Source organism: Argentina silus, assembly GCF_951799395.1.
Source record: "Argentina silus genome assembly, chromosome: 5".
NCBI classification, from domain to species: domain Eukaryota; kingdom Metazoa; phylum Chordata; class Actinopteri; order Argentiniformes; family Argentinidae; genus Argentina; species Argentina silus.
Genome location: NC_139659.1, coordinates 2,670,325 through 2,692,565, shown reverse-complemented (window position 1 = coordinate 2,692,565; position 22,241 = coordinate 2,670,325). Strand labels below are relative to the sequence as shown.

Genomic DNA, 22,241 nt, shown 5'->3' with positions numbered 1-22,241 from the left:
GAACGCTATTTCCAACCAACCTGTACGTGCGTGCATGTATGTGCACCCTGACGTAAGAAGTCCGTGTCACAGATTTTTATTTGGTTTCATAATAATATTGCTGTGTATACTTTTTTTTTTTGCTCAGGTCAATGGAGCCCCTTTCGTGAATAGTCGAGCTGTTGTGATGTGATGAGGCTGACTGTGTGACTCAAATGATCTCTAGACAAGCAAGCACGCAGCCTAGCCCTTATGTCAACGGCGACTCCTTTAAGCAGAGGGATGCTGCACTTCCTCATCCAGTCCTCAATAAAACACTCAAAATGTCCTCATTTCCTTATTGCTTATTCCTAATTTTCCAGTGATATTATTTTTGCACAACACGATGTAGGTCTAATTCATGTTAGACTGCCACTGACGAGTAATTTAAGGAGACATATCAGTGTAAGTGACCAACTAGCTCACATCAGTGCCTGTACAGTAGCTACAAAGAAATATATCATTGTATGGCCAGTAGATGGCGCTAGAGACCAATACGAGTTGAACCGAGGAAACCTATACTCTATGGCCGAGTCTCAATTCCATTAAATGTATTCCATGTTCGTTGCAGTATCGGACATCGGACACTAACTTTGACCCCTTCACGTAACAGTTCTTTTGTGTCCTTGCAACCAACCGCAGAACCACTGATTTATCAGAACCATATGTAGCAGAACGCAAGTTGATGTCCCTCTGTACTCACATGGACACAAATGCAGGCAACAATAAAACTATACGGCACTTGAATATTATCCATACCATTTCATACATGTGTGCATTTGATCAAATTGAGTAGCGAGATCCGCTAAACCTTCAGTCATATACATTAAATATAAGTTCATTCATTTCACAAAACTGGCCAATGCCTGAAATAAAATAAAAACAATAGGGACATAACATTGCAATTTGGTCATCATCCTTCGTTGAATTTGCCCCCTCCAAAAAAAAGAAAGAAAAAAAGAGAGTCCTGTGTCTTTAATGGTAAATTGTACTGAATTTTATTTCGCGAGATTTGCTTGGCGCCGTGACCCCATGTGAGACACCTCCTGCAAGAACCGTTCTCCCCTGCAGAGGAAAGCGCTATGGAGCTCTGAACATTTTCCTTTTATCCCCCTGTCCCCCAAACCCCCGTATTTGTTGTAAACAGATTTCTGTAACCTTTTAGTGGTTGTTGGGCGGTAGAACGATGTGGATTCAGATTCGGACCATTGACGGAAAGGAGACACGAACCATTGAAGATCTTTCCAGACTGACAAAAATTGAGTCTCTCCGACTAAAAATCCAAGAGATCTTCAATGTAAACCCTGAACAACAACGGCTTTTCTATCGGGGCAAACAGGTAAGTGCTATCTGTCACCGCTGGCCACCGTTACCGTTGTTTGTTTTTGTGTTTCTACGTTGCAGGACTTTAGGTGCATTCTACATAGCGGTGGAGCTTCCTGTTTTGATGGGAATTCGCCAACAGTTCTTGCGCAAGAAGTGAGGACGCACTGTGCTAGTGCTTTATTCATCTCGTCTCAATCCTGCACCTACTGTTGCAACAGACCCTGCCACATTTGTAGCTAACGCAACAATGTGTCAGTGAAATAGCATCTGTTTACACATTTGACAAGGGCATATCGCGCTCTTTTTCAGATACTGCTGCCCCATAGAGTTTTTCCTCAGGACTCACGAGGTGATAAAATAACATTATCAATCAGGACGTTATTATGACCGATGACCAGTTGTTGATTTTGTGTTTGTTTGACCTTTATCACAAACTGGTCAAATGTGTTGTAATAATAATAATAATAATAATAATAATAATAATAGTCGAATTTGTTGCAAACATGATTGGACCACATAAATCGTGGTTGTTTCTTGGCTCATGTCCGGACCCAGTGTTTTGATGGAAGTTAGTGTACCTGCTGCGTGTCATAATGATGTTGTTTACGCCTCGAGGAGGGTGCGTAGCTCCACGTGCCATCCAGGCCAGTCAAGTGCTGTGTTTACACCTGCGCGCTGCTGGTCCGACTCTGGACGTCAGAGCACCAGGAACACAGTGGTTAGACTATGGGGATAGTCAGAATATCAGGAACACAGTGGTTAGACTATGGGGATAGTCAGAATATCAGGGACACAGTGGTTAGACTATGGGGATAGTCAGAATATCAAGAACACAGTGGTTAGGCCATGGGGATAGTCAGAGCACCAGGAACACAGTGGTTAGGCCATGGTTATAGTCAGAGCACCAGGAACACAGTGGTTAGACTATGGGGATAGTCAGGGCACCATGAACACAGTGGTTAGGCCACTTGGATATCCAGGCATGACATGAGTTGTGAATGTGAATATTTTATCTCATCCAAGTGGAATGTTCATTCACATAGTTCCTGCAGTTCTTTATGAAGATAACTCATAGACAAACTGACTGTAGATTGGAATATTGTCTGTCAGATTGAGACGAGGTCCTGTGGGACTTCAGTGGTGAGCATTAGCCGTCTTTGCAGTATGTCGGCCTAAAGGCAGGAACTGTTGGCAATGGGAGGTATTTGTGAGCCTTTTGGCATCGATGAAATAATGTTACAGTGTAACATTACATATTTCCAGAAGAATTAGTCATACCCTACATGAGATGTCGACACTAGGCCTACATCCAGGAGCCTTTGCATATCTTCTAAAACTTTCATCACTGTCTGTCATAATTGTCTGTGTTTGTGAAGATATGGCAAAAAATTTTAGCCTAGATGTGAAACCCCACTTTACCAGGGCTGTATCCCCTTTACCATTCAGAGGTGATTTAAAATATGCCTTAATGGAAATATTGTTTAGTTTTGCAGCTTCTCTCTTGACATAACAATGCACTGTCTGCCACAATATTCTACCGTTTTTATGCAGTCATTAATGGTATACAAGTAAGACTAGTGCTGTTTCCGTCGTCGGCCTATGGACGGCTAACTAAATGTTGTACTGTAATACAGAATGCACAGTGAGAGTATAGTTTCAGCTGGTAATGCATGAAATGTGTGAAATGTCATGATTCAAGTGAACCATGAAAAGACGTTACTCCATGCCCTTCCATCCCTGTATTTGAAAATGGCAGCAGTTAAGATGAACAATGGTGTTCTGGCAGGACATGCTGTGTTCTGCCCTGTTATGGCCATGTCTGTGTGTGAGCGGTTTCCAACCAATAATTGGCGGTAATCTCTGTCATAATCGAGAAGCTCTAGTCAGCCAGCTAATTGCTTCAGCATTGTACCCCTGCGTGCTGAATATCGGGCTATTATGACTCAACAGACACTCCTTGAAGAAAATACATAATCTGTGTTTTCGTTTACGGTTAATCAGACCTTCCAGTCTTTTCTCATGCCCTTTAAAAAAATAAAAAATTCTAAGGATATTTAAACCATCCTGAGGTCTACCTCAGCATCAAACATGTAATCTGTTTCCCGTGTAATTAAAAATAGATGAACTGAAACAGAATTTCAGGCAGGTAAAATGGGTTAGGTTTGGGAGTATTTTCACCTCGTTTTTCGACGCTCCATAACAGAGCATACAGAAAGAGGATTGGAAATGGTTGTGTGATTGCCCATGCTTGGGGAACGATTATATTGCCCGGAATGTCAATGCGTTATAACATTGTGCAGTACAGCATGAGGTGTCAGCCATTTTGAATGAGGAATCCTCGATGTGTTTCTGTTGAAGGAAAGCACCGGACTCCCGGATTGCTCACCCTAACATACTCAACAAAAGACCTGCACATAATTTGCTTTCACACAAGATAATGTCTACGACTACACCTGAGGAGGTTTCAACTTCCTTCACCGTGTCGTCTCTGCGTCGCTGCCTATGGAAACAATATTTCTCTCTCTCTCTCTCTTTCACGTGGGGATTGTTTACCCCCCCCCTCCTCCTCCCAATCTTCCTTTATTAAGCTTTTGAATACCTGTGTACTAATACGCTTCTGAGGGTTAGCCTATGATTTGCACCTTCACTCCCTCCCCCTGCCCCCTCCCCCTCCCCCTTCCTCCCCCCACCACGAGCAGTCACTTCCCGCGCGGCTTGCCGTGCTGATTGTGCTCGGGCCTGGTACTGTACTAGTAAGTCCTGTGTTTCCTCTGCTTCGTAGGAAAGCAGGCCGGGCAGGGAGGGGGATTTCCACGTGTGAAGTCATTTGAAGAATGAGCCACTCACAGCCCTCACGCTGTTGGAATATGTTGCCAGGAGGATTTTTAGAATCTCTTTCAAAATGGCGTCTTTTTAAAAATATATTTATATATTTATTTTTCTTTCTTTTTTTTTTTTTCTTTTATAAACTGCGCATACAGCTCTGGTTCGCGGCTCTGCGCGCCCATGTTGTTTGAAGGGCCAATGTTAGAGAGACCGTAGAGGTATGCAAGTCTGTGGTGAACCTCTACTTACCTATGCATTCACTGTTGTGTTTCTCTTTCAAAGCAAAGCGTCACGTCTCACACAAAAACAGCACACTCTGCTGACCGGACCTCCTACGCTGAGCACTGTTCTCTCGGCTTTTGATTGGCTCTCTTTTTTTGAATTGTGCTCCCTGTCTGTTGGCGAGCTTTGCTCAGTGTGTTGTTTGTTTGAAGGTCAGGGAGTAATTCACTTCTCGTCTGTTGTGAAGCTAAGCCATTGATAAGCCATTGGTGCTGAGGCAGCTTCACATCCCTCTGTTTATTGACGAGGGCACCACTTGCAGTAATACAAACTCGTCTCATGTGAAAAATTTAACAAGCTATATTTTTCAGTGTCAGTTGATCAAGATGACATCATACCCCCACACCGTGTAATATAAGCCCCCCCAAATATTCAAAAAGCCTGTAATCAAATATCTATTCATTTTTTCATTTTTTTTTTCTCTCTTTCCTTCAAAGACAGTAGAAAAAAAAATATTCTATCACGTTTTTGTCTTTATCGCCATTGTCACAAAAGTCTGTGAGTAAAATCACGGCGTCTTCTGCTTCTCTACGTGGGAGGCACTGTGGCGTGGTCCGGGCTCTCTGGGAGCAGACAAACAAAGTGGCCTGCAGCCTCGTGTGCGGACCCGCCCTGCTCCCTCCTCCTGAGGGCCGGGCCGTGGTCTGGGGCCTGTTTGACAGGGAGGGCGGTCCGCAGGAGTCTAGTGTCAGGGCTTCTCTTGTCTGCTTGGAGGTGTTTACCTCGAGGTCATACGGCCGCTTTCTCTCTCCCTTTCTCCAAGGGCGTCGCGCTGACGGGTTTCGACGACATTTAAATGGGAAATGGCCGGGCTGGGCTGAGCTGCAGCTTAGTCCCTATGCTGCTCATGTTACTGTAGGTACAGGCGTTTTACAGAGGAGCTCTCTCCTATGTGTTCTTCAGTGGAGGTAGAAATCGGAGGACGGCCTCATTGTAATGCGTGGAATGGAATGAGGAACGGTCTCAAACACACGTGGAATGGAATGAGGAATGGCATCGATGTTTTGATTTACCATTCCACACGCGTTTGAGACCATTCCTCATTCCATCCCATCCCATCCCATGCATTACAATGAGCCCGTCCTCCGATTTCCACCTCCACCAGCCTCCCCTGTGTGTACTTTCCTAATCTCACAGGGCCTTGACCCTCAACAGCGTTGAGGATATCAGAACCAGGCAGTGTGCTGTTCAAACAGCAGCAGCAGTGGATGGCAGTTGATGGCAGTTGATGGCAGTTGATGGCAGTTGATGTTGACCTGTGCCGTCTAGTACTTGTGTCAGAATAAGAGTCACATTTGTTAGCCTTGGTGTGGTTTTGGGACAGAGGGCCGTGCTGTGACGGGGAGGGAGGGGGGAGGGACAGAGGGCCGTGCTGTGACGGGGAGGGAGGGGGGAGGGAGGGGGGGGGGGAATCAGGGCTTTTGTCACTTCAGGTGCGGCACTATGGCCTGGCCTATCTTTTCAGCCCTCTTGCCCTTTCACCTAGATAGTGCCGATGTCCAAATTCTGTCAAATGGCTCTCAAAGGGCCAAGACCTCTATGTGGTCCTGTGGGGGTTTTTATCTAGATCTGTATCCTACAGACATTGATAGTACTGTACATTGATACTCTTGAAAGAAAGAATGAATGAATGAATGAATTAGGGCAGGTTATGATATTCATACTAAGGCATATTAGCACCATGAAGGAAGATCTCATGATATTTTTAACTTGTGTAAAAAAATAAAAAATAAAATAAAATAAAAAAAAGATTTGTATATAGGCTACTGCCACTATTGTCAAAGTGGGGTACGGGTACCCCCGGGGGTACGTGGATCGATCTAGGGGGTACGTGAAATAAATCTGTGATTTACCTTCCCAAACAGTCCTGTTGAATAGCCGACTGCAGTCCCAGTACCAAAAATAAATGCATGCACCCTATCCAACAGAATAGCATTATCACAATGTCTAATATATAAGGGATAATGTTCATAGAATATCAATTAGGCTACAAAATAACCGACAGGGGGTACATGACTGTTAAAAGTTTGGGAACCACTGGGCTACTGTATTCATTAAGTAACCACGTACCTACTGCATGGATAAACACATACTACAGCCTATGGCTAGACCACTTTCCCTAAATGGAAAAATAACGTTACATGCTGTGGAGCTGGACGGTACTAGCTTCGGAGGAGGTATTTTGTTTATGGTTCCTTCAACATCTTGCAGCTTACGCCGGCTTAATTTTAATACAGGATACGTGCCCCAGCAGTTGTTTGTAATGATAGGTTATTACCACTCTACAGATTTGTCAGAAATGCAGGGTTTTGCTTTCCGAATGCAGCGGTGGACCAGGGGCGAGCTGAGCCCACTCCTGTCCTCACAATTACTGCAGATGAAGAATGGAATCTGTTGAAGGAAGAGTGTGTTTGTGTGTGTGTGTGTGTGTGTGTGTGTGTGTGTGTGTGTGTGTTTGAATAAATAAAGGAACATAGTTTGGTAGACAAGTCCCATGTCAGTGTTTTGGGCTGCTTGGGGGTGTTCGCTGTTGATTAGAAATGTGACCTATTTTCTTTTTTCTATGGCTCCCCTCTCTGGCGGGCGGTAGGGGGGGAGGGGGAGGGGGTGGGGGGGGAGCGGAGAGCACTGTCTGGTTGAGCGGTGTAGGGCGTTTCCTGCCCTATCCCACAATTCCCTGCCCGCCATGCTCCGCAGCTTTGTCTCACCAGCTCTACTAGTTTGGTTTCTTGCACCTTTGTTACATTAGGGAAATGGTCACACACCACCAGCCTGCTCACTCACTCATGAAAAATACACACACACGCACACACACACACACACACACACACACACACACACACACACTTACCCACACCCTTGGATGGATATGTATGTCCACGAAAACCAAGCGTGATTCCTAGAAGTGGGACAACGACAATTTATGAATCGTTCATGCTTGGAAATGCTCGGCATACAGAGACGTCTTCCGCGTCTTTATTCCCCCGGTGGAGATCTGTCGCAGCCAGGTGGTCTTAATGCTAATAATGCTTAACCCAATTCACTATGTTGGCATCGAAAGATAAAGACCCCATTGTTTTACCCATTGATACCATTGAAACCAATGGCTATAATGGTAACCATGTCATTCCCCCCTTGACAGCCCATTTCTCTGTCGTGTTCAAACCCATTGATGGATGTCACGCCGTGCCTGTCAGCCACATCTTAAATCTAATTGAATTCACCAGACTTGGCTTGGTGTAATGTCCCCCCCCCCTCCTCCCTCCCCCCACCCACCCACCCGCCCACCTGGAGTAGATTAGGTTTCCGTATCCTAATAAAGGGGCCATCAACGAATTATGCATTCATATGGCAAAAGAGCCGTTTATAATTACATATTCAAAATGTGTTGCTGAAGTCTTGCCAGCGCAGAAAGCAACAGCATCTCATGCTGTTTTTACTTAAGGTTTGTGCGTCACCGTCTGAATGCTTGTGATGATGAGAAATTAGTCTTTCAAAGGGCGTCCAGCTGACATGTGATCTCAGGCAAACACAGTTCAGGAATTAGTTTGACCGCGGTGGTAATTGCTCTCTAACCAAATAATATATATAGACACACACACACACGCACACACACACACACAGAATCTGATCGGCTGCCTTGCCACATGTGGTTGGTTTTGACTGCTTTCAAAATATTTCGCCACTTAAGTATTCCCTAGTTAATCCGGCAGATGACCGTTCTTCTGTATTGTACTGCAGATTTTCTCCCTGGAAGGAATTGATTGGATTAAACCTTTTGTGAGTTGGAATGAAAATACCCGAGTCTGCATTATCTTATGATTCACTTATGGTTTGATGGGTCTGTTTGATGTTTGTCCTTCAATTCAGAATTTCTCGAAACATTTACATAACACCAGACGTTATGGATTCTGGTCCCCTTGTTTGAAATATTCTTCTCGTCATAGCCTAAGGAGACTATAAAACTTGATGCTGAAGAGGTGCCAGTCCAGCTCTCCGGCGAAGAAGAGATTATACGAATGGTAATTGACTCTCCTTGTGACAGGTCTAGCAGCTAAAATACGCTGCATTATTGGATTCCATGCATGACATTAAATATTTCTCCCAGCATATTAGATGAATTGGTGTGTGTGTGTGTGTGTGTGTGTGTGTGTGTGTGTGTGTGTGTGTGTGTGTGTGTGTGTGTGTGTGTGTCTGTGTGTCTGTGTGTGTGTGTCTGTGTGTGTGAGAGGCTGTCTTTGTCCAGGATTGTGTCTGCCTGTCCACACGGCTACAGGCAACCAGACAGAAGGACAGGTGACTACGGCAACCGGCGTAGTGTTTAATAAAAAGGAGGGATGGGGAAACTGCGCTCTCTGTCACTGAGCTCCCGAGTTGCTCTCCTCATCGATAACACGGAGGGGAACGGAGGCGGCCATGATTGTTTCTCCAACACAATGGAGAGTTAGTAGTGGAGCGGTCGCTGGGGTTCTGAGGAGAAGATGCTCTCGCTCTCTAAGCTCTCAATCTGTTTGTGAATCGTTGAGAGTGTTCGTGGAAGTAGAATGACGTAAACGGTGTTATTGAAATGCTGTGTCTCTGTGACGAGGCTCTCGCTCCAAGCGAAGCCATTTTCTGACACGGACCATGACTGTGGTAATGCGCAACACCATCGGAAAGAGGGGGGGGGGGGCAAAGACAGAGACCGAGAGAGAGTGTGTGTGTGTGTGTGTGTGTGTGTAGAGTATATAAGGGTGGGGGGGGGTTCTGTATTGGTTGCCATAGCAACCCAGTTCCCCCCCCACCCCCCCTTTCCTCAGAATTATTCATTTATTTATTTATTTGAGGAAAAACGCAGTGGAAAGCAGAGCAGTTTTAAAAAAAAAAAATGTTTATAAATGTTTCCGACTTCCAGAATATTGGGCCATTGGGGGACTTTGTGGAGAGAAATGTAAACCTGAACCTGTACGCTATTCCTCCATTCACATGTTTTGCTTTGAGCGAATGGTATTGAGCGATTCGTCTTGTCACAACAATGAAATCAGATTTCTCGTTTCATTTTTAGTGGTGTTTTTTCCAAGCACCGCCGCTCCCCCCCGTACATCGTCATGATGGAATGCTGAATGATAAAAGAGGAATTTAAGGCGGTCGGTGTCGTTGTAGCAACAACTAGAACATTTGTTATTGTTATAACAACAACAACAACAACAACAATCCTGGTGCATATGCAGAGCTTTGGCCGTGAGGTGTGTGCTGTCAGTGTTTAGGTCTCAGATCTCTCTGGTGTGCATCAGCACAGTCTTTTGTAATGCAGCGCAGCGGTGGAAATCTGTCTTTCTGCCGTGCTCTTTGTTTGCCCTTGACAAGCAGCTTGGCTTATTTGTCTGACGGCGCTTACCACATAAAAAACGGTGATACAAATGGCTGCCTAACCTGTGTGCGTGTGTGTGTGTGTGTGCGTGTGTGTGTGCGTGTGTGTGTGTGTGTGTGTGCGTGTGTGTGTGTGTGTGTGTGTGTGTGTGCGTGTGCGTGCGTGCGTGCGTGTGTGTCTGTCCTGTCCATTGTGGTTTTTCAGATGGAAGATGGCCAGACACTGTTTGACTACAACGTGGGTCTGAATGACATTGTGCAGCTGCTCATCCGCTCCCAGACGGACCCTTCTGACAGCCCGGTCCCCAAGGAGGAGTGTGAAGCCATGGACTGTACCACCGCACCCCCACCCCCCACCACCACCGCCCCCACCCCCACCACCACTGTCCCCTCCCCGCCCACCACAGCGGTCCCCACCACCACCACCACCGTCAACAACAACAACAACAACAACAACAACAAGAAAACCACGGCCAGCACCGGTACCACAAGTGACACCACCACCACCAACACCACCACCACCACCACCACCAACAACAAGAACAACAACAGGTCCAAGTCCTCCAGCCCACCGTTGGACAACCAGCCGTCCACCTCCACACGTCCCGTCCTGGTGGACCCCGGCCTCGGCGTGTACAAGGTGAGCAAGGGAACCTTCCGGTCTGTCCTCCCAGGGCCGCAGCATTAGGCGCGGTGAGATTCCTGGAGTTGGCCAGGTCACATGAACCTTCAAGGTTATTATTATCGGTCTTAAATGGTTTGGCTGAGCCCTAATCTGTGGCTTTGTCTAGCCCCATCGGTTTCGCTGGCCGGTCACAGGAGGAGATAGTGACGTTTGTTTGGTTGGTTGTTCGTTTCCTTGATGGCACGCCAGTTGATCATGAGAATGTCGCCTCCCCCCCATTCCCCCCCCCCTCCCTCTCGTGCATTGCTGTGGTTTGGACACGCATGCCTGTGGTCGTTTCAACTGGCAGCCCTGTCTCACTCACGGTGTGTTTCGTGTTCCATCGCCATAGCGACCGGCTGACACAGCGCTGAGGGGCGTTTAGCTCCTGTAGCAGGTCCAGTATGGGTGCCAGGACCGTGTCTGGCTGTCTGACTGTCTCTAACTATCTGTCAGTCTATCTGTCTGTCTGGCCGGCTGGCTGGCTGTTTTCTGGCCGGCTTGCTGGCTGTTTGTCTGTCTGGACGGCTGTCTGCCCGGCTCTCTGTCTCTCTGTCTCTCTGACTGGCTGGCTGGCTGACTGGCTGGCCATCTGTTGGCTGGTCGTCTGACTGACTGACTGACTGTCCGTCTGACTGTCCGTCTGTCTATCTGGGAGCTGAGACTGGCCGTCTGGCTGGCTGGCTGGTTGGCTGGCTGGCTGGCTGGCTGGCTGGCTGGCTGGCCTCGTCCCTAACGGCCCTGTCCTGGAACAATCTTAGAGCTGTTGGATAGGTATAAGCAGGATAGTAGCGAGTAGGCAATAGATCCACTTTTCCCTCTGACATGCTAGGGGGAATTGTTTCCGTCTTGCTTATACCGATCCCCATTCCTTCCAGATCTATACGTGTGTGTAGGGGAGTGAAGGCTAGGGGTTGTTACTGGACATGAACTCTCCTTCTTGTGTCGTCTGTCAGGGAAGCATGTATGTTATAACATTCAATTCAATGTTTATTTGTCATTACATAGGATACAGGGTATTCAGCGTAGAGAAATGCTTGGGGCAAGCTAGCTCTTCAACAGTACGACAATCATTTAACAACAATGTAATTGTACGCGATAAATAAATAATAAAAACAATAACATAAGCAATTGTACAGCAGCAGGAGAGAGTGGAGAATGTCGCTGAACTGGAGGGTGGGGGTGGGGGTGGGGGTGGGGGGGGGTCCTGATGTGTAGATCTGGAGGGGGGGGGGGGGTGAGCAGTGTTATGGCCTGCGGGTAGAAGCTATTCCGAAATCCGTTTTTGATTTAAAGGGGAGGTTGTTTTTGATTTAAACGGGAGGTTGTTTTTTCTGTACTCAAGTTTCCCATTTAAATCATGCCTGGCCCCATGCTATGGAAGGTGACCTCTTTGAAGCTGGGTATGAGAGTGGCTCTGACCGGCCCGTGGCGCTGAAGAACAGTCCTCTCTGTTTCCATAATGCGATGCGGACCGAGATCAGGTTCCTTGCGTCTTTGTTTTCGTGCCATGGAAGCTAATGCATGTGCCTTTTATGTATGTATTTGTATTACTACAAATACATTCCCTCGCAGGAACAGAAGCCGCGATAATGTTGACCTTAGTGCCGCCTCCATCTTCTTCTTTTTTTTTTTTTTTTTTTTTTTTAATATGTTTTTTTTAGGGCATTTCTGCTTTATTCGGATAGAGGCAGTAGAGGTTGACAGGAAGGACGGGAGAGAGAGAGAGAGGCGGGATGACATGCAAGATAGGTCGAGGGTCGGAATCGAACCAGGAACCTTGCGATTACGTGGTAAGCGCATTAGTGTGCTACGCCACTGAGCGCCCCCCCGCCGTCCCCATCTTCTGTCATGCATATAGAAGGCCTTGTTCTTCGCCCTGTCCCACACGTTAGTGGCAGGCCTGACACTCTGCACACGCAGCATAGCAGTGGAGCTTAGGCTACGGATGCCAGGCAGATTTGCCAAATGACACACTATACCCAGAGCTTAGCTCTGAGAAAAAGACATGCTGGCACTGGCCCTGGCACCGGCACACCGATATTTGCTGGACCTGGAACATGTGTAGAGAGTCTCTTGGCTGAACACAGGCCCAAGCTATTTACCAGCGTAGAGATGGCTGAGGAGATGAGCAGCAATTGATTTCACCCTGTGTCGACGGAGAAGCAAGAGCAGAGCGCGGCGTCTCGTGTACAGCAGCGGTGACTGTAGGCCGAGGCCTGTCTAGTGTAGAAGCAGACCAAAAGGCTTCCTTACTATTGGTGCTACTGTCTTCTGAGGTACAGAAACATGGACTGTGTGTCGAAGCCTGTTTGTTATCAGGTGTTATCAGGTGCAGGTTCACACCGTTTTAATGCAGCGCACCCAGGTTTAGCCTAAATCTATCCTCAAAGAGAGTAGTTAGTCCCTGGCAGCGATGCGTTCCCTGTGGAGCTCTGAAGGTGTAAACTCCTCCACTGTCTCCCTCCTGCAGCTGATAACATCAGCACATGAAGCTAGTGTCTACAGGCTCTCCCTGCTCCTCCTCCAGACATGTGAAGGACCCAGGATCTCCCTTTAGACTTGTGGGATGCTTTCACACTGGAGAGCCCTCATAGCCTAGCCTAGCCTAGCCTAGCCTAGCTACTGTATCATGACATTTAGGCTAACACATTATTATCATCGTCATACGAGACTGAACGTCAGTGGCCTCTTATTCACGGTTTGTTTTTGTAATGGAGTTAGCTACCCGGTCAGGGTTGATATGTCACACCTCTGGAATGTCGGTTGGTTGGTTATTAGTGTTTGTGGACACAGAGGCGGAATAGAAAATCTCCATAATGGTAGCTATGATGCACATTGTAAATATCACTAGGCTCAGATATCTTCCGTTAACGCTTCCCCCTCCCAGTCTCCTGGCCCTAACCCTGCTGTGCGAGGTAGCTGCCTGGTTCCCTGCATTTCAAGCATACAGAGCCTGGATGCAGTATTTTATTGCAGTTAATATTATTTAAAGCAGAATTTTATCCTGTAATCCAGTGGATTTGTTGGTTCTAGTTAGTCAATAGTAGACACGTTCGCAAAAAATGTATGAGTGCAGATGTTCCAAATTTCCAATTTGAGTCAATTCCTACAACTCCCAAGATTCCCCTCCCCCCTCCCACGCGAGTCCCTTCTGTTGAACAACCAAGAGCTTAACACGTGCTGCTCTCTGGGAATCACTGGTAGGGTCAGAGTGCAAAAAGGCTTGGTATGACACCTTCTTAGGAAGTAAACACAGACCTCGTGTTCCGATAGCTGTGATGGAGCTGCACAAAAAGTGATGATACAGTTGGAGACCGTACGCACCATGGATTGACCAGAAATACACATGAAAATGGACTTTGTGTGAACTTCCCCTTTAACTAGCCAAACACAGGGTCACAGAGAGACATCCAATAGGGTGTCACTCTCCTTCTGTCGCTAATGATTAACTCAACCATTCATAGAAAAATAAATAAAATAAAAAGTTCACTGCCCCTTCTGATATTCCCCTTCATGCATATTACAACACATGTTCACACAATATCCTTCTTTTAGATCCCAGTGGGAGCCAATATTCAATATCGTGTCATCGTTTTATCTTGTAAGATATCCCATGCGTCTGGTGCATTGTCATTCCCCTTTGTATAACTTGATCTTGATAAAGACAGATTGGTTTTTATCACACACACACCGGCCAGCTGCTCTCTTGATATCAGTTGAGCCAGTCCGTTAAATGTGATCTAACTTGCTGCTGTTTTTTTGAATCTCCAGATTAACGAGTTGGTGGACTGCAGAGACGTCAGCATCGGCGCCTGGTTCGAGGCCTGCATCGACAACGTCACGCGCGCCCCAAAGGGACAGAACCCCAAGGCGCCAACGGGGGGCAAGGTTGGCAGGCCGAGCAAAAGGACTAACGGCAAGCTGGAGTCGGAGCAAAGCCAACCCTCCCTGGACAATAATGGGAATTCTGTGTTAAACTCGGACAATGGGCCCTCCACCTCTCAAACAGACTGCACGGCCACAGCCACGGCCACAGGCACAGCTACAGCCACAGAGAAAGACAAAGAGGAGGAGGTCACTTATCATATCAAATATGACGAGTAAGTGAACCTGGCAGAAAGGGGGCTTGGCTTGTCCCTGCTAGGACCCCATCCTAACTGAGGATTTCTCCTTCTTCTTTTTGGCTCAACCACAACTGATCCTATTTTTTCCTCAGGTTTTGCTTTCCTGAATTTCTATCCATTTGGTTTCTGTCAGATGGATGATGATCACATGATGGTCGTAGTAGGGTTTGTTGTGGGATGGGGTGTATTCTAGTAGGTTGGTGAGGAGAAGTCCTGTAAGCCAGTGCTGTGTAGACAGGGGTAATGGGTTCAGATGGGGGTGAAGGGGTTTGCATGGCATGTTAGTAGCTGTATGTTTAACATGATACCCCCTTCTGTAGGGCTGTGCCATTTGATATTGTGTGCAGGGGGTGATTTACCAAGTGCCACCCCCCCCCCCCCCACACACCACTCAGTGACATTTCACCAGTGAAACAAAAGCCCCAGCTCTAATTAAAGAGCCTTAACTCTTCTCCACACTAGCCTGTTGATTTAAGACCCAGGGAGCAATTCAGAGGGAGGTCAAAGGTCATTTCCTCTCAGATATCCATGACAAAAAAGGGATGAGACTTTGAATCCACATGCCGCGTCCAACCCACATAATATCAGACTCTTGACAGCCGTCTTCACAGAGCAAGAACAATAGGATAAAGTAAATAGCTTGAAGGTAAATAGGAATCTGCTGTCCTCCTATCTGTTGATGAAGGATGGGGAGCTCAGTTGGGAATCTGATTAGATAATGAATTTCTACGGTATTTACTTGCATGGCCTCAAATCACAACGAGAAGTTTGTTGGTGGTCGGTGTGGTGGGACGGTTTCACATGCGAATCGAACATCTGCAACGTATCAATGCAGCATGTTGTTCTGCTCTTTTACTTGCACAATTAGGCAAAAAAATCACCCCGCATCCTGCATGGTGAAATACCGTGTTAAGGATGTGAACCCACAACCCCTTGGGTTCAGTTCAGAGGAAAGGGGGTCGGGGTGGTCGCTTGTTTAAAAACCGCAGCCCCTGATTTCTGCCTGCAGCGAAAGGGGGAATGGAGGAGGCGGGGGTAGTAGCTATGCTACAATTTGGAGTCATCTTTTTTTTTTTTTTGCAAATTCATTCAGAAGGAGCCGTTTCCATGGTAACCGCAGGAGTTCTCAGAAGCGATACTTCCACACCACCCCCAGCCTCGCCCCCCCCCCCCCCATCTCCTCTACTCTAATTGCTGCCTAAAATTGAGCTCTGTTCGATTCGAACGCATCACAGGAGAGGCGGTGCCGGCCCGCCTCGGTGCAAACACTGCTGGCGCTGGCGCTGCCAATCCTAGCCATTGGCCATGTTTCGCTAGGAAGGGAAAAATAACTAATTGTATGACCCTGAGCCCAAGCGCCATTTTGTTTTTTTTCCCCCCTCTTGCTCTTTTTTTCTTCTTCTAATTGCTAACTGCACAATCTGCCTTCCCATGTTCTCTGCTGTTTGTGAGAGCGGGTTGATCTCCTCTGTGTTGTGGTTATGATTGGTTTCCCGAGGCTCCCTGTCCTGTATAATTTGAGGGAGAAAAACAGCTAGTCTGAAATGAAACCACCTGTTTCGCATGGAAATTCTGGAGTCATTTCTAAGAACCTAATGAGGCTCAAAACCCTGGCTTTAATGACGGAGAATCCTCTGCAATTTTGGCAACGTGTTACCGTGACAAACGTCTCAGATCTGGCTTATTGTGGTCCAGCTTTTGGCCCAACAAATGCGAGTACTTCCAAGAACAAAACCTGGAGAGCATAGACAAGTGGAGATAATGCAATAATCGGATTATGTCATTATAGAAAGGGAACAGAAGTATTATGTTATTGCAGACAAAGCCACATTATTAAGCCATTTTAACACCACTTCCTTCCACTTCTCTGTTCTCAAATGCAGCCGCACAAATTGATTTTCATTATCGTTACTCGAATGCGCTGCTCATTTTAGAGTATATTTCTCATCAGTCCACCATTAATTATGGTCCCAAATGATCATTACTTACAAGCTGTATAGATATCCACTGACAAGCTTATATTAACGCATCATTTTCACCACACTTTTACAGGAAGTAAATATAAGGATATTAGGAAATCTATAAGACTTGAATGCAGAAAGTAATGATGATGTGGGACCATAGCAACGGTGAACTAATCAGAGAAAGAGGCTTGGAAATGATTTTGGAGTAAAGTATCCCTTTCATGTATTTCAATTGTTTTATCGTTAACGTGGCTAACTGTGACCAAAGAGCTTTGGTACTGTCCAATGAGAATCAATACTACTCATTTATCTCAGTTAGTGCCGGGGGTGAATGAAGCCGCCCATATTGTCAACATTCTAGAACGCCACGGGGCGACTTTATTCACCAGAAATGCATAAATGATGATGCTTCATTTTGCAGCCAATCACATTGTTGCCAGATAAACACCACATAAAACACTTTAGGCGCTCTGGGTGGAGAATGTTCCGGAGTTCCTGGTGAGTTAACCACCGTGCCGGCCTCGGCTCATAGCCGGGACACTTTCAGGGCGTACTCACCTACAGTGAGCTCTCCTCCCCTCAACTCTCCTACTCTTGCACTTCACTTACTTATCACCCCTCTTGTTTGGAGATTAAATGTGATTAGACAGATCTTTAAAACCCTAATGGTTTTCGTTTAATCCTCAATTACAAATTAACAAGAGGTTAAGAGAATTTGATGATTTTTTCGCCCCTCGCCGTAGTGCGTTAATTACATCAGTCAGAATCCTCGTCTGCTGCTGCCTGAGCACCCAGCATGCTTATCTGCTAACCGTGGTGTTTCATTTTCACTTCTCCACTCTCCAAACCCAGACTCCTGCTAAGTACAATAATCACACACAAGCTGTTTCATTAAAAAAAAAAAAAATTCAAGTGACAATAACAGATCTTCATTAATTCATTAATCTACTTACTACTTTTTTTCGTGGCTTTTTTAATTGCATGGGGGGAGGAGGGGAGGGGGGGGGGGGTACCTGGTGACGATATACTAACGCTCTGGCATCGTGGTTTCAGCCTCCACATTCCACTTCACTGTTCACCCCTGCGTCCTGCTCCCTCCAGCCAGCTAGGCCCCCACATGTGTTCTCTGTGAGTGTGTGTGGCCCGGGGGGGCTGTCCCCCCCCCCCCGTGTCCCCCCTCTCTCCGCAGACAGGCCCACTGTGTTACAGTGACTTCTGTTCTCCCCCTCCGGAGCCCCCGTAATCCCCTTCACCCAAAGAAGGAAATCCTACCCTGCTGCCTTCTTTCTCCCAGTCCAGCGGCCGGACGTCTCAAAGGGCTCTCACTGTGCCCAGCAGCCTCGTGTTGCTGTCTGTACGCCTACGCAAGCTTACTGTACTGCTCCAATGCCATGAAAAAATGACACGCACTCAAAGCATAAACTCTGAACATGCTTCTGTATGTATGTTTACTTAGATATATCTACAGTATAGTATGGGCAAACATAAACGTCTATACACACACGTACACAGACGTACACAGACGTACACACATATGGCTGTATTGCGGGACTTTCCCTGTCCTCTCTTGAGTAGAGGACGTTAGCTAGTTAGCTCCTGTGGCTCTGGAGGTCCACAGAGGGTGTCGTATAGTACTGCCTTGTGGGGAACAACGTATTGATATTCAGAACATGACCATGAGCATCTACATGCAGGAGAGGAGACGGGAGGGGAGAGAGGGAGGGGGAGTGGAGGGGGGAGGGGGAGAGAGAGAAGGAGGGGAGTGGAGGGGAGGTAGGGGGAGTGGATAGAGGGGGAAAGGAGTGGAGAGGAGAGGGTGAGAGGAGAGGAGGAAGGGGGAGTGGATAGAGGGGGAGAGGAGTGGAGGGGTGAGAGGGGGACGGGTGAGGGGGAGAGGAGGGGTGAGGGGGAGAGAGGGGAGAGGAGAGGAGAGAGAGTGTGACGGGACAGCAGAGAGAGGATCACAGACTGCGGAGACCTTTGCTGCAGTTTAGCTTAGTGTCTGTGTCTCATGCTAATGTGTGGAGGTGTCAGCCTCCTGTGTTCCCTCTACCATCCCTTCATCACCATATCTACCATCCTCCATCACCACATTCACCATCCTCCATCACCACATCTACCATCCTCTATCACCATCCTCCATCACCACATCTACCATCCTCCATCACCATATCTACCATCACCATCCTCCATCACCACATCTACCATCCTCCATCTACCATCACCACATTCCTTATAGATAGCCTGAACATGTGAGCTGAATATCTCACAGACAACTCTTTTATATGAGCAAAGTGTTATTGAGATGTATGCATTTAGTGTTCTTGTCGTGCGCGTGTGTGCGTGCATGCGCGCATGCGTGTGTCTGTGTATTGCCCAAAGCAGATGTTGGTAATTTTCACCACCCCCACCCCCACCCCCACCTCCACCCCCACCCCCATGAAATTGTAGAACCTGTTGTGGTCACGCTTCTCCTGTGTCTTCTACAGACATACGAGTGGTTTTAGTAGAGGAGATTCTTTTGATGTTTAAAGTCTATTAAAGCCACAATCTGGAATTTGCAAAGCGGTGTTTCAATATAAACATTTATGATGTGTGTGTGTATATATATATATATATGTGTGTATATATATATATATATATATATATATATATATATATATATATATACACATACATATACACACACATATATATATATATATATATATATATATATATACACACACACACACACACACCCATTGATTCTTGAAGAATAGTGCTTAAAAAACCCACTGCATAGCTTAAATTATGTTTAAAACTCCCATGTTGATCAGTCACAGACTGTGAGTCCTTGCATTCAGAGTGCTGTCTATGAATTTCAGGGTGGTAACGTTTCTCTAGAGACAACAAACAACCAAACAAACAAACAAAGCTTCACGTTGTTGCTCCATTATTTTATTCTGCCAACGTTTCTGCAGCAAACTGGACTTTTGCTCAGGGTTTCCAACCGTGTCCCTCAGCTTTATGTAACGTTGATGTTTTCTGTTATACGGAGTGTGGCTTTAACCTTCACCTGTGCAGCAGCTTGTCACTGTGGGGCCATGTGGGACACACACGCACACACATACGCCTCGTTTAGTCTGGAGCTGTTCTCATAAAGAGCCTTTATGTACTTACATAAAACCCTTTTTGTACATTTCTACACAATTTATTTTTTATGTCTAATGCTTTAGTCCCAGCTTGCAGCCCATCATATACACAGATTGATATCTTTGTGGGGTGGTCCAGTGGTCTCGCACCGCGGCCTGTGGTGGTCCAGTGGTCTGTGGTGGTCCAGTGGTCTAGCACCGCGGCCTGGGGTGGTCCAGAGGTCTAGCACCATGGCCTGGGGTGGTCCAGTGGTCTAGCACCATGGCCTGGGGTGGTCCAGTGGTCTAGCACCATGGCCTAGGGTGGTCCAGTGGTCTAGCTCCATGGCCTGGGGTGGTCTAGCACCACGGCCTACAGTGCACACATATGCCCATTTCGGCATGGGTCAGAATCCGGCCCGTGCCCTGCTGACATACCCTCTCCTCCTTACTTTCCTGTCTTTCTCTACTGTCTCCGTCCAATAAAAACTGAAAAATACGAGAGTGAGACTACCCCACTCCCAAAAACAACCCTAAAAAAGAAAGAAAGATGGATGTCTATGATGTAGCGCATGTCTTTTGTGCTCGTCTGTGTAAAATCCCGTTTGAACGTCCCGTCTCGCCGTCTCTCCGTCGTAGCTACCCAGAGAACGGCGTGGTGGAGATGTGTCCCGGCGACGTGCGGCCGCGGGCGCGGACCCTGCTCAAGTGGGACCAGCTCAGAGTGGGCCAGGTCGTCATGGTGAACTACAACATCGAGATCCCAGAGGAGAGGGGCTTCTGGTTCGACGCCGAGATCACGGCGCTCAACGAGATCTCCAGGACCAACAAGGAGGTCCGGATCAAGATCCTGCTGGGGTAAGAGAGGGTTTTCACACGCACGCAGGGTCCTCCCCGCAAGAACGGAAGATTGGCGCTGCGCCGCGCTGTGAACTTGGCGGCGCCACGATGTAAACATCACCAGACAAATCAAACTATATATTTAGGAACAATAAGAGTAACTATCTTTGATCACCAACAGCATTAGGCATCATATGCATTGTAGACATTTCTGTTAACGCCGTGTTGAAAGAGGGGAATTGTTGTTTACTTCGGTGGCTGTTGTGGTATTCACCCCACACAGGCTAGCTTTCTGAGTGGGAGTTGTGATTATTCCCTGTGGTTCTCTGATGGATTCTCTCTCTCTCTCTCTCTCTCTCTCTCTCACCCCCCCCCCTCTCTCTCTCTCTTTCTGTCTTTCTTTCTCTCTCTCCCAATATTCATTCAATTAATCTATTTGTCCATCCATCCATCCATCCATCTCCCCCTTCTCTTCCCAGGGGTCCTGCGGACATCTTGGGGGACTGTAAGCTCATGTTCCTTGATGAGATGTATCAGATTGAGAAGAGTGGAGCCCCCTCCCTATCTGCTGCTGACGGCCAGTACAAACGTAGGCCTGAACACATTCATACCAATACTACTACTACTACTACAGTATACCGACAATACAGCCAATGAGAGCTGGGATAGGGGCACCCCAGCCAATGAGAGCTGGGACAGGGGCACCCCAGCCAATGAGAGCTGGGATAGGGGCACCCCAGCCAATGAGAGCTGGGACAGGGAGGGACATGATGTGTGACAGCTGTTCTAGCAGCATTGAGGTCAAGGTGGTGCCGCTGAGAATTCCAATTTACAATTGCTTTGATCAATCAGCCTCACATGGTTAACACGTTAATATCCTTCACTGTAAGACGGCAAATTAGAAATTCATTACTGAATTTGGATTATTGCCGTGCGTGTGTGTGTGTGTGTGTGTGTGTGTGCGCGTGCTCCGTTATAAACGTTTTCTTTGTGTTTGTTGGTTCCGATCGTGTGCGTGGGTATTTGTTGTTGTTTCCACCGTCTTGTGGTGTTGCATGGCTGTTGTTTGTGTGTGTCCAATCGGTGTGTGTTTACGTGTGTGTGTGTGTGTGTGTGTGTGTGTGTGTGTCTATGTGCGTACGCTCATGTGGATTGATCCAGGGAAGAGTGGGCCAGAGTGTAAGCACTGCAAGGCGGACCCAGAGACGGAGTGCCGGTTCTGCTCGTGCTGCGTGTGCGGGGGGAAGCAGGACGCTCACATGCAGCTGCTGTGTGATGAGTGTAACATGGCCTTCCACATCTACTGCCTCAACCCCCCACTGGCCACCATCCCCGACGACGAAGACTGGTGAGCCCCCCCCCCCACACACACAGGCATGCACACCCACATACACACACACACAGGCATGCACAGACACGTACACACATACTCAGGCATGCATATACACACACACACACACACACACTCAGGTATGCGCACACACACACACACACTCAGGCATGCACACACACACGCACTCAGGCATGCACACACACACACACACACACACATACACACACTCATTCACAGGTAGCCAGTGCGGTTCACAGCTAGACTCCAGCAAACAAAGATAACCAGAACCATATGCAGTGTAACTGGAAGTAAACCTTGAAAATCCTGCCTGTCTCATTTCCTCATTGGCTTTTACAACCAAAACAAGCCGTCCTGAGTGTCTAAAGAGCTGCTGGGAGG

General features: G+C 47.2%; 1 protein-coding gene across 2 annotated transcripts in view; it reads left to right on the top strand.

The window, feature by feature from the left end:
- Positions 1 to 1,039: 1,039 nt before the first annotated feature.
- uhrf2 (ubiquitin like with PHD and ring finger domains 2) overlaps positions 1,040 to 22,241 on the top strand; it is a 29,979-nt gene continuing 8,777 nt past the window's right edge. Inside the window, exons 1-6 of one of the 2 annotated variants that reach the window (XM_083670233.1) lie at positions 1,040 to 1,357; positions 10,007 to 10,441; positions 14,240 to 14,568; positions 20,309 to 20,527; positions 20,989 to 21,098; positions 21,671 to 21,857. In XM_083670233.1, coding sequence (XP_083526359.1) covers positions 1,205 to 1,357; positions 10,007 to 10,441; positions 14,240 to 14,568; positions 20,309 to 20,527; positions 20,989 to 21,098; positions 21,671 to 21,857 — 1,433 coding nt within the window. In that variant the 5' untranslated portion in view covers positions 1,040 to 1,204. The remainder of the gene's footprint in view (positions 1,358 to 10,006; positions 10,442 to 14,239; positions 14,569 to 20,308; positions 20,528 to 20,988; positions 21,099 to 21,670; positions 21,858 to 22,241) is intronic. The other variant, XM_083670234.1, reaches the window with a different exon arrangement.